The 12,938-nt window shown below is 38.7% G+C and overlaps 1 protein-coding gene across 1 annotated transcript; it reads right to left on the bottom strand.

Annotated features, from left to right (window-relative positions):
* Nucleotides 1-4,516: 4,516 nt before the first annotated feature.
* Nucleotides 4,517-11,316, bottom strand: mrps27 (mitochondrial ribosomal protein S27). Its single transcript, XM_026342316.1, has 11 exons — nucleotides 11,218-11,316; nucleotides 10,841-10,918; nucleotides 10,034-10,104; nucleotides 9,871-9,929; nucleotides 9,045-9,159; nucleotides 8,738-8,816; nucleotides 7,781-7,896; nucleotides 7,531-7,633; nucleotides 7,273-7,415; nucleotides 5,378-5,536; nucleotides 4,517-5,024 (listed from the first exon to the last, which is right to left on the bottom strand). The coding sequence occupies exons 1-11, from the start codon at nucleotides 11,288-11,290 to the stop codon at nucleotides 4,740-4,742; spliced, it is 1,281 nt and encodes a 426-aa protein (XP_026198101.1). The 5' UTR covers nucleotides 11,291-11,316; the 3' UTR covers nucleotides 4,517-4,739.
* Nucleotides 11,317-12,938: the final 1,622 nt, after the last annotated feature.

The raw sequence follows: 12,938 nt of genomic DNA, 5'->3' as shown, positions 1-12,938 counted from the left end.
CTTTAAAGCACAGTGGAAACAAGCATGCAGGAAGGTGCATCGCTGATGGTGCGTATATAATAAATAAGAGAAACGGTGCATCTTCTGGTCATGTTCTTGTATTTTATTTAGCATTTTCTGTGGAAAGATAATCCTTTTTCCACTGAATATTATCAGTTTAGAGTCAAATGTGGTGTGAAAACTCTCAAAACTCTCATTGCCAGTCTGATTGGAACATAACAAGTTTAATTTATGCATGTAAAGTGTCTCAAGAAACGTATTAAGCTGATTAATCATTTTCTCAGATCATGATTCATATGATCGTCGTGGGAGAAGAGAATGTGCAGATCCAATTCAACTAATTCATTACACATCTTGTTGGCTACTTTACCGTGAATTATGAAACTCATTTCCTTTCGATGATATATCTAAGCAATCATGTGTAATAAGATAGATTGTTCCCTTGATGCAATTAGTGTCCTGTTATCTTTTACTGTATCTCTTTGCAGCAACCTTACTAATGAAATCGCTGCTGGTAATTTCTCATCAGGAGTCCAACATGTGGCAACGAAAACATTTTTAAATTCGGAAAAACAAATTACAGATAGTCACCTGCTGATTCTATCTAGTTTCCTTTCAGTGACGTGACCGAAGCGACGCTGCAGCCGGGTGAGTGGGACAGCTGTGGTGCATCCACCCAGACAGTTACATCATCCCTAAACACTCACGTCACCTCAGCGTTGGTTTAACGCTCCTTCACGAGGCACTGTTAACAAAAAGCTGCTGCAGTGAGTGGGCAGATGTCAGAGAGAGATACTGGAAATTTCCACCAGTACCAGAGCATCAAATATCTTAAAATAGAGCATGGTAAGGCAGGGGAGGTTTCAGTGGACTCAAGGCTGCATCGCACAGACAGGTACTGCACTGCATGTCTGTGGAAAAGGTGTTACAGGGGAAAAAGTGTAATGTTTGTGGAGGGATTAAACATCATTTATTGTGCACACAATAACGCTGTTCTCTTCTCGCTCCTCTTTTTACTCACCCCAACCAGTCGAGGCAGATGGCCACTCACCCTCAGCCTTGTTCTGCTGGTGGTTTCTTCTAATAAAGGGAGGTTTTCCTCTTCCCTGAGGAATATTTAAATGACTGTAAGCCTCTCTAAAAGGTCATTTTGAGTTTGAGGGTCAAAGATAACCAACCCCTGGAGGGTTTTTATGTTATATTGCCCAGAAAAATATTTGTAGTATGCGCAGGAAAGGTAGAATAGAGCGGTTTTATGGCCTGACAAATGGTTTGGAGAAACAACTTGGGATAAGATAAGAGTCCCATCTGCACGCACATGTTGGTCTTGTGAGGGTGGGACCTCTTTGGGAAACAATATATAGCAGACTTTTTGAAAACCCTGGTCAGAATAAACGCTGGCAGGTTCTTCTCTGCATTATGCATGTATTAACCTGAGATGATTCATCACACTGCTTTATTTTTATTTCTTTAATTCTAGTGCTCAAGTAGGATGGTTGGGTTTTCTATACAAGTCAATATATAGTTATATTGTGTGAGGTCTTAAACCTTCCTCTGTAAAGAGCTTAAAGATGACTTTTTGTAGTGATTTGGTGACATACAAAAGATGTCTGAATGTTTGCACCAGCCAAAGCATTGGTCGTGTCCTGCTGTTCTCTCTGCTGACAGGCCTATTACCCCACCTTCAATTAAGGCTATTAGGAACAGCAAGAAACACTTTTGCTATTGACATGTCATACTAAATATTTGTTTTTGAGATTAGTAACAGGACTTTGTGAGCTTTGGCATCACGTCACTTCACATTCACTACTTAACTATTAACTGTTACTGCACCAGCAATTCATACAATACATACTACACATGAAGACATGAGAAAAAAAACACTTATAATCTCTAATAAAAGTCTGAATAATCACCATCTGAGTTTTACAGAGGTACAAATAGGCATTTTTTGAAGAAGATATACATTGTGGTGATAGGAAAACTCACACGCATGTTGATTTGTGTATGTTTCATAAGGACAATCTGTAAATACAGTATAAGAGTATAAATACAGAGAAGAGATGTCCACACGGTTTCCTCTAGACTAAGAACTGCAAAGCTAGAGAATGCCTAGCTGTGTCATTAACCCAGCCTGCACAAAGCCATCTAAAATATGTCAGGTTTAGCAGTATTAACATGGTATTTCGTTGCAAGCATTTTTAAGAAGCTCAGTTCTCAGTTACAACAATTCCAGGACATTTTTATGCTCAAATTATATAAATTTAAATAGGCTATAAGTATGAACAAACCCCAGGGTTAGTGGTTTGATTCCCAGTTTCTCTAGGCTACTGTACACCAGAAGACTATAGTTGGGCCATTTGTAATATCTGGCAGCCGTCCAACCACAATTTCCCCAAGTTGATTAGTAAAGAAAATCATCATTATATACATATATCTATATTCTCATCAGCTAATGATGACAAAACAACAGGCAAACACATCAGACGCCAAATAAATCATATTTCTAATTACCACTGCACGTCTGCCTTATGCATCATAGTTTAATATGTGGGCAATGCACCAGTGTCAGAACACATAAAAGCCAAGAATACCCACAAACCAAACAAACAAATGCAAATGAAACATTATTTGTTTTCACTTTGCTCTGTAAAATATTAAATATGAAGCCGCTGACCGTGATGAATCATGAAAGATAAATAATCACGTTTCCCTGCTGCTGCGGGCAGGCGGGTGAAGAGTAACACGAGCAGCAACATCTTATCCTGTAATGTGATTTACAAAGCAGGACACAGACTGTTATCTCCCATCACAGATATCACACAAAACAGGAGCCAAATCCTGATGACTTCGGTTAAAAGATCAGAGAGGGAAAGAAATGCCCTCGTGTGAAGATAAAAACTCAGCTACAAGTGGTTAAAAAGCAACCAAGAGAAAAAAGAGTGAATAAAGCAGTTTGGAGAACATACTGTTCAGAGTGGATAGGACGTACTAAACCTACAAGATTAGATGTAAATGTGCTCCTTTTGTTAGAAATTCTCCCACCAGTTGAAGTATTGATTCTACAAAAAGGTTAGAGATTAACATTTGTACAACAGCAGATGTTGTGTATCCAAGCTCAGCAATGATAACGTGCGGTGCATCCCCTTCTCTCTGTCAGATTCTGTAATATTTATATGTCGCCCTGCAACCGCCCTCCTCCTTCTCCCCTCCTTGAAAGCCAGAGCCACTTAAACGGCTCAGATAATCAGTGATGTGGATATCCAACTTCCTGATTGACTTCATGTGCCGTGTTGGCACACCTGTCTGACCCTTTTTCAAATATCTAAAATGTCTCTGACCACAGCACTAAACACTGGTCTTGCTTTCAAAGCAGTAATTTTAAATTAAGATGGAAGACAGGAGGTTGACAGAGAATGGTGAATAACCTTTTTTTTTTAAAGATTAGAGCTAATTCATCATCTACAGCTTTTTACACCGTTACAGATTTATTGCTACACAATAAAAGTCACATAAAAAATGGCCCAAGCTTTTGCAGCCTGCAGACTGAAGCTGGCAGAAGATAAAAGACGTCACTGGTTATAGTAATGCAAATGTAGCCTTATCTATATGGCCCACTAGGAATGATAGCTGCTCCAAAAACTGGAAATGACAAGCAGTTAAAGGACGTGAGAGTATTTTCTTTTATTATTATCAATAGATGCCACTATTTACTATACTTGTAAAGTATATATGTGTATTAACAGTCCTGCTGCTGCAGGATTACTGTAGAATTACTATTGGTATTTAACAGATAAATTACATTTCTTATGCAAATGAAGGAAAACATTGACAATCTGTGATTGCTCCCAAAAAAAAAAAAAATGGGTAAGGAGCCTCTGGATCACAATGGTTCTTCTTTTAGTATTTTGTGCTGCTCATTCATTCTGCACTGCATACCAGGCTGTTTCTCAAGATCATGCTCTGAATACTGAATAGCTGCAACATAATGTGGACCGAATGCATTAAATGCATTACCACGACAGCAAATTATCCTATTTTCCTGCAGAGTGGAAACAACCGTAGCAGAGTGCTGTTCTTGTATTAGCTGAGGTTTCCCCTGTCGTGTTAACATTTTAACAAACACTGAATTCTGCACTCTGTGTGTCTTCTTGCTGTCATCAGTATCTGTACTTAGTGATTTATGTTTTCTTCTGCGAACGGAAATGTTTCTGGTGATAAATACTTTTTTTTTTCCAAGCCAAGAATTTGGTTTTCTCTAGATGGGCTATCAGCACATTTTTTTCTATGCAATACCCCCCAAGAGAAAACTTTTCACAGACACACATACTGTATATATAGACAACCGTAGACACAGAGGAAAAGGAGTGAGAGGATGTGATGGTAAGCTCTTTCCCCAACTTTCTGCTTACTATATGAGGTCACCCAACCATCGGCCTAACAATTGATGTATTTGTTCCAATAATGATATCATCCCATAGTCCACAACAAAAAAAACAATACATGTGAGACAGTAGAGAAATGAAAATGGACAGCTGTTTTACTGACAGCCTATTTTATTTTATTATGACCAAAGTAAATTACAAAAACGTATAAGCTCACAATAAATGAAATATACAAAAGCCACATGACTTGTGACTGCAGCAGAACTGAAATAGCGACAGCTTTAAAGACATGAAACCATTAGTACTTTTTAAGTATACACAATTTAGAGGCTTATCTCTTATACATCTCCATTCTCACTGTCTTTGTGCCTGTTGAGCTGCAGCCTTGGCGCTTCTTAAGCGCTCCTTTTTCTCCTGCTCAGCCTTCTCCCTCAACTCTTTCTCAGCCTTCTCCCTCATCTCTTTCTCTCTCTGGACCAGCCGCCTCTTCTCTGCCTCCCAGGCTTGCACCCGGCTCTCATACTGCTCCACGTCTGGTTTCTCTGCAGCAGCCAGGTTCTGCTGGGCCAGAGAGGTCACTAAAGCCTGGAAGGATGCAGAATCTACTTTACCCTGAGACTCCAGCTGGCTGCTCAGTTCCTGGAGAGGGAGGGTAAAAAGAAAACTTTGAAGGAGACAAATAGTGGACCCTATCATTTCCTTTATTCGTCCTCAATTGTTGCAGCTAATTAAACATGGATTTAAGGAATAAATGCTTATAAAAGTCCTATGTCCTAAATGCTACTGCTTACAAATGGGATCAGCATCTTGACAATGGGTTTAAAGGAAAAGTAAAAGCTTGAAAACTGCTGTATGAATATAATGAAATCAAGTACTGTCACAGTCGTTGTGACAGAAGACAAACCCATTGCAAACTCATCTGATTAAATCCATCACTTAAGTACACTGTAAACATAAACATAAGCACACCTGCAGTGAGTAGAGAGACCCACCTTGAATCTGCTAGCATACTGAGGTAGCTTAGCCTGCTCGGCCTGATCGTCTTCATCTATGGTGTCTTCTTTCTTCTCCTCTTCACCTCCTGACTCATCCCCAGAGGACGAGTCAGAATCTGAAGACAGTTTCTGTAGCAAGTCATGCATGAAGTCCAGCTGGAAATAAGAAACAAATGAGGCCAATAATGTAAAAAATGATCATATTTTTTTTATTTGTCATGTTTTATTTGTAAAGTGTAGTTTAGTGACTGTGAAACAGCTGCTACTGCCTGAATAGACTTCCACAGAATTCAAAGCACCTGGTGGTTTTAATGTCAATCCTGCCAGTCACTGCATCATTAAATGATTAAACCCTGTCCACCACAACATTAAAGCCATGAAGTGGACATAATGTTGTGGCTGATTGGTGTACATTAAATTACCTGAATAAAAGTTTAATGCTTGACTTTTTACAAGATATAGTTCCTTACTTGAATGACTACAGAAAAGACACGTAATGATGACAGAGGCTGAACACCTAACTTGACAACTAACCTCTTAATCTTAGGAAGAGATAAGATTAACTGTGACTGGAGGCGACCGTCACCAGAACCTTTATTTGAGATGTAATACTTCCTCTCTGTCCCACGGTGTTGTCTCTGCTCTGTCTACATTATTGCTGTGACGCTGTCAGACACAGGTTGTTTAGCTCCTGTTGCACTGATTCTCACAGACATGCTCCGGGCGCTTCAGAATATTATTAGAGGTGGAGAAGGTTGAACTATCGAACTGGACAGGGCAGGCCTTATTAGAGGCGCTGCACCTGACTGTGTGTGCATGTGTATATACAAAAATAACAACTATATGACAGCGTGTGTGTTCCATCTCAGCAGATGAGGACTGTTTGTGTCACACACCCCACCTGGAAAGTAACAGCGTGACTCAACAGTCTATGTAATGCTGTTTTGGAGAGCCATGCTCACTGTTGATGAAACTGCAGCGGTACTCAATCACAGAAGCCTATTTATAAAGATTTGATCATTATTAAATTTACAGCCACAGTCTTACACTTAATTGTTTGAGTGATGTCAAACCCACAGTGGATGCAGAAGATCAATGACAAAAGTCCAACTGAGCACAGTGAATAATGGATGATCAAGAATTGTTGATTTACATAAAGCTGGAAAGGGTTACAAAGTGATGCCAAAGCTCTAGAAATTCACCAGTCTACAGTTGGGCAAAAAATCTACAAATGGAGACACTTTGGGACTGTGACTACTCTACCAAGAAGTGGGCAGCCAGTCAAAATGACTCCAAGAGCACAACAAACATCATCAATGAGGTAAAGAAGCAAGCCGAGTGGCAGCCAAAGATTTAAAGGCATCATTGGAACTGGCTAACATCTGTGTTCATGAGTCTACAGTACATTGAAAGAGCAGGTTGTCTATGACAGGACGCCACGAAGGAAGCCCCTGCTTATTTAAAAGAACATTGCCGCACACATGATGTTTTCCAAAGACATATGGCAAAATGTTTTGTGGACTGATGAAACCAAGATTAAACTATATGAAACACACAGCGCTACATCTGGCATGAAAAGGTCACTGCATATCATCATGAAAACATCGTCCCAACTGTAAAGTATGGTGGAGGGAATATCATGAATTGGGGCTGTTTGGCTGTAACAGCTTCACTCTGCAGGCTACAAAAGCTGCATCAATCCCCAAGTGACCTCAAACTGCACTTTTGTTCAATGGCTTTTTTCCCTCATTCACACAACATAAAATGTGTAAATGACAAACAGATTTCTAAAAAAACAAGCATTGCAACACCCGTGTGTCTGCAGGAAAGTTTCGTCTTTGACGTCATGATGATGAAATTAAACAGTTTTACTACAATGTATGTGTCCTTACTGTGTCTTTGGACAGCTTGACATCACCAGAAGCAGAAGCCACTCTCTCCATGACAGCCAGCGCTCGGCCAATATATCCGTGACCCCAGAACAGAGGCATCCCTTTGAACACGGCATGTATGCCCTTTGAATTCTCTACTTTGCCTGCATGGGGAAGGAGGAGGAGAATAAATGAGACAAGCAGCATAATTAAAGAATGCTGGATTGATCGGTCACAGTACAAATACAACACGCTGGGGAGGGGAATTCTGATACACACCTAGGAGAGCATTGCCAAGTAGCTGAGCGCTGAGGCCAACAGTATTGTCTTGCTTCAGTCCACAGATGAGCAGTGATGCCCCTAAAGCCCGTTCCTCTGACACCTGAACACAGTGATGTTTGAATGAAAGCCCTCTTAGGCAATAGGGAAATGTGAAAATGAAGAGCCAAGGAACATTGTGTTTCACAACATATTATTTTGGGATTATTTGTTTTTGTAACATCCTCCATGTTGCTGCTGTTTCACTCACAGTGAGTTGTGGTCTGGTTGCTAGGTAACTGCCCAGAGCGTACAGAGACAGGATCCGTGTGGAGGGAAGGTCGAAGGCCTCCTGGAGCATCACCTCTTCGACCACAGAGCATGCACCTGTACGATAAAGAAGAACGTTATAGGACTAATACACATCATTTTTTTGTTTGCCTTCTTATCTTTTTTATGTGTAATCACATGCATTCAACACAAAACAAATCAGATCTTTTTCTGTTTTTCATTATCTTTTAACAGCTGTAGAAGCTGAAGCTTGAGAGAATTTTTAAGACAAACTTAATTTTAAATAATGGGATTTTTAGGTGCAGCTTAATACACACTTGGCTCGACTGAAGAGAATGAACAGCGCCAGGACAGAGACTGATTAAACATTAACTTCCTTGTTCATGATATAAAAATACATAAATAAATAAAAAAAACTTTTTTTTTTGTTTTTGAACACAACAACATAGCTCATTGAAACAAAGAATATTTAATGGGATCAATTCTCAACCGCTTTTGGTCTTTTTTGACAATAATATAAATTACTTACAGTCTATGACAGAAACACTTCAACAAGAGCACAAATTCCATCCTGAATAAATAGTGAGTAAATAGTTTTTTAAAGGTTGGACAAGGAACAGTGTATTGATGGACTGTCGTATTAGACCACATCAGGTTTGTTCAAGTGTACTTAATACACTGGCATCTTCATGTCCTGTATGTGCCTCCACTTGTTGAAAAATTTATTATTTACTGTCTAATGTTATTACAAAAAATAACCAGGCTTCCTCTTTACCTCTGTCTTTTACAAACAAGGAAAGAATTGTTTGATTTTAGTGATCTTACAGCCCATCTGTTCCCACTCCTGGAAATATTTAAATTCAACAAGCATATCTTTGAAAATCTGCAGGTTGTGGTACTTTATTTCAGCAGTCTGAAAACATAAACGTAGCCTTACCTTTAAAGTCTCCATCCTTGATATAAGAATCTATGAGCAGGTTGAAGGTGAAGTCATCTGGGAATATTCCATACTGAACCTACACACAGGATGTGAATATTTGCATTAAAAACTTTACATAACTTTTAATCAATTTCAACAAACATTTGTGAACACTGACAGTTTGATTTACAAGATTTGGTAAAGATAGTGTGCAACACATATGATAATACCAACCGCTGATTTCTAAAGCATCAAGACGCTATAAGGACTGTGTAAATCTGTGTAAATGTAACATTTAACACAATGAATACATTGTGTCATGTACCTTATTTTTGAGTGTGTGCATGGCTTTCTCCCTGGCCCCATATTTAAGACACTGTCTGATCCAGCCGTGAATGGTCCAGTCTCGCAGGTACCAACAGTTTGGACTGTGGCGAAACCTGGAAAAATACAAAAACAAATGATACATGGATATCACCTCCTTCCACCAGTTTATTACTGTGTATGTTTTTTTTTTTCTTATTTTAATTTTAAAATCAAAATGCACAAAATTGTGTATTTAGCATCTCTTAATAATATACAGTCTAGTATCGCCTAAAAGTAGGGTTTCAAATCTAAGTGTAAGACCTTTTTACTTATTTTCCTAATGAGTGCACCAGTTTGTTCCCTACCCCCATGTTCACAACAATATGTGACCACATTTAAATCACAGAAATCTGTTTGTGACCACAGAATTTCACAAAATGTCAAGTAGTTAAAAAATCAGTTGCTTCCACTAAATGTAACAACAAAAATATTAACAATACTAATTTGTTACAAAGTTCTCAATGTGAAACGTTTCTGTACATTATTTTATTATCAACCAATTATGAAAATGATTGTGCCCCAAACAAGGGTGTGAATGAGAAATATACTAAATCTTATAATCGCAAGAGTGGGTGCAGATTCCAGAGGAAGGAGTAAACAGGAAAGGTCTGGAGTTACCCTGAACAAAGAAAAGCATGTGACTGTACATAAACCAAAACAGACAAACCAAACAGACTATTCATTCCAAGAAAAGCACACAAGCTGGTACGGCACAAAACCCAGCAAAGAACAGATATTCGACACAGATGTTAAGAAGGAGAAAGGCCCAAAATGATTCCCTTTACCTGTAAAGGTAGTACTCAGCTTGATCTACTTCCTCCCTGGAAGATATGTTGTCAACGAACTGAAACACAAACAGAAATTATGAATACTCATTTAAAACTCACCAAAATTATTTATTACTTCATCATTGGCAGATTTATCACAAGCCATGTAGATGCAGCTTACCCGCGACATGGTCAGAGAACTAACTGGGAGGTTCCTGTCATACATCTTGTCCATAGCGGAAGCCAGTAAAGCTGAAAGTATTAAAAACATCAATAATACTAGAGTTTATTGTGTGATAATGTGTCACTTAAACAGAATACAACTACAGTGTGACAACCAAAACATATTGATTATGTCATTAGATGGTGTTACATTTACAACTTACCACGCCGAAAGTATTTTAATTTAAGTTGACACAGACTGCGTACACTAACTATCGTATACACACAGCTACAGAAGATTTACAGATCTGTGCATGTCAGGCTGCAATGTAACACTGCCACCCTGTGTCGATCACACGCACACACAGCACCATCTGACACTGCTGCTGCTGGTGATCTAACAATACATGAGTTTCAATGCTAATATTCTGTGACATCTTACAATGAGTAATATAAAAGCTGATTTTCATATATAACAAAACAAGTTTGACTTTACCCTTTAATTTATTCACAATATGAACATACTCTATATCACAACTTTAAATACAGTACAACTAAAATGCAGCATAAAACTGGAAAACTGTGATTAAATGAATGAAATATTGGATCAAAGAAGAAGACACAGAGAAGAATTGGAATAGGAATACAAAGCTAACTTTTCATGCAGTCCAGACTTTAGATATCCAGTCACAGATTATAAGATTAATCATTTTCATGTATTTTGCGACCATTTCTGCAGACAGTGAGTACATTTAATAACTAGTCTGATCCCCATTTGATTTTCTTTTGATCACTGGGAGGGGGCAGTCCCAGTTTTAACCCTTACCCAGGTTCTGCGGATCTTTCTCTGTCGCCTCCCAAACTCTGGTGTCTGTGTAAGCTGCAGAGAGCAACCATCTTCTAGCTGCAAAGACAAACAGGTCACACACATGCGAGTACTACATGCACTTCAATTGGCTGTTTACACATTTGTAAACGTTTCAAGAAGACTTGAACAACATAGTGTGACATTAAAAGTCTGTTGTACAAGTAGCAGGTTAAAGCAGCTACATACAATTAGCTAACAACATGAACTGATATTTAGCTCCTCCTGCCTAAATATTAAAATTAGGACAAAATAGGCCAGAAGAACAAAAGTAAAACTAAGAAAATTCATCAAATCAAATTATAAGACTGTCGTAAGCAGATGTAAGACGTGTCTACCTGAAACAGGCGGAGATAAACATTTAACTTTGACAAGTGAAGTCACACATCGTTTCAACACGGAGGCCGCCATCTTTGGACGATACTATTACTCAGCCGGGACGGGGGGGGGAAGAGGCACAAACGGATCATACCAAAAAGGACAGGAAGCAAAACGGAACCCTGTAGCTTTCTATTAATCACTTTTCACACAAAACGTATTTGGTAAATATTCACGAATAGCATAAACACAGAAATAAATTAAAAGACCTAAAATAATTCTGTTAAAACGGAATTACGAGTAAAAATAAAAGTTAACATAAATTTTAATTAGCCCAACTTGTTTATTTGAGTGTGAGTAAACACCTCTAGTCTAATCCAGTCAGCTAAAATAATAATAACAGGTCAGAATAAACCAGACTGATGCAAAATTACATAAACACAGCATAGCATACAGTATTTACCAATAAACAACTACAAGGGGCCAAATAGAAAAATAAAATGAAGGGATTGTTGTTGTTTCCCAAAACATTATGACATATTACATGACATCATTAAATGTGATCTAAATGAATACATTTTTATGCCAATGCAGGACTACGTTACTACTAAACACTGCATTATACTATTATGATTCGGTCACACAATGCAAAACTGTCACAGTACAAGGATTAACAGTGCTCCTGGACCATGTTGTATTCAGATTGTTCGGCATCTTTAAAACTCACATAGAATAAAGTAAATAAAAGTACCTATGTTGCATTGGTGTGACTGGATATTGCATCTTTTTAATTATGCAAGATGTAAAGAAGAGCCCACAAAAGAGCAGGACTAGCTTTGTGACAATAGAGGGCGCTCTTTATTTAAGAAGGAGAGAGACCAGACACACAGACTGACACTGGAGGTCCAGTTTTTCTCAGACACTGCTCATAAAGCCATGAAAAGTCCCTGTGTTAGTTACTCAGCATCACGGAGGACCACTTCCTGGTGCGTGACAGGACATTCGATTTGTCTAGTCACTATTAAAATATAACACGCAACACTTAAAATAGTAACACTCCCTCAAAATAAAGCAGGAAGGATGGCAGCGCCCTAAACTTGGAGTTGAGCTGTTTTACTTTTAGTCTAAATGTGTATTGTCTGTGACTATCAGGGCTGTTGACCTGCTGTCCTCTCTCACTTCTCTGTTACAGAGCCAGTGTTTTTGTTCTCGGTGCAGGAGGACAACCTGTGGCTATAATTACTGTAAGCTCCTTGGCTCTTGGTCAAAGGAGGTGACAGGTTGAGTCTGGGGTGGAACAGTTGAGTTAAACAAAGCGTGGAAGAATTTTAGCACCATCTCGTTTTCTCACCGACCAACAAAACAGGAAGCTCTTTACCTGAGCTGCACTGGAGGGAACTGACACAGAGTACAGTAAACATGTCTAAACAACTGGGGATGCAGATATGATTTGAGGAATAAATCCCGTCCAGTATCACTGATTCCATTTGATTGTAGTTTGCAACTCTACTCTGCTTGTTTTTGTTGGTATTGCAGAAAGTGTTGATCATCGAAATCTCGAACTTGCTTCAGTGAAGTGAAGTGAAGTTTTTGTTCTCTGTATTTCACTTACGGGTATCCCCACGTGTGCTTCCTTTTTATTTCACAGTAGCAGTGCTAGATGGTGACTGAAAAGGTAAGACACACAGAAAGCCATGTGAAAAAAATGTATTTATACATCATGACAAGTCACTTTATGAGT

This window comes from Anabas testudineus, chromosome 9, assembly GCF_900324465.2.
Source record: "Anabas testudineus chromosome 9, fAnaTes1.2, whole genome shotgun sequence".
In the NCBI taxonomy this organism is placed as follows: domain Eukaryota; kingdom Metazoa; phylum Chordata; class Actinopteri; order Anabantiformes; family Anabantidae; genus Anabas; species Anabas testudineus.
Note: the sequence above shows the minus strand (reverse complement) of the source record. Positions and strands in the feature narration are given on the sequence as shown.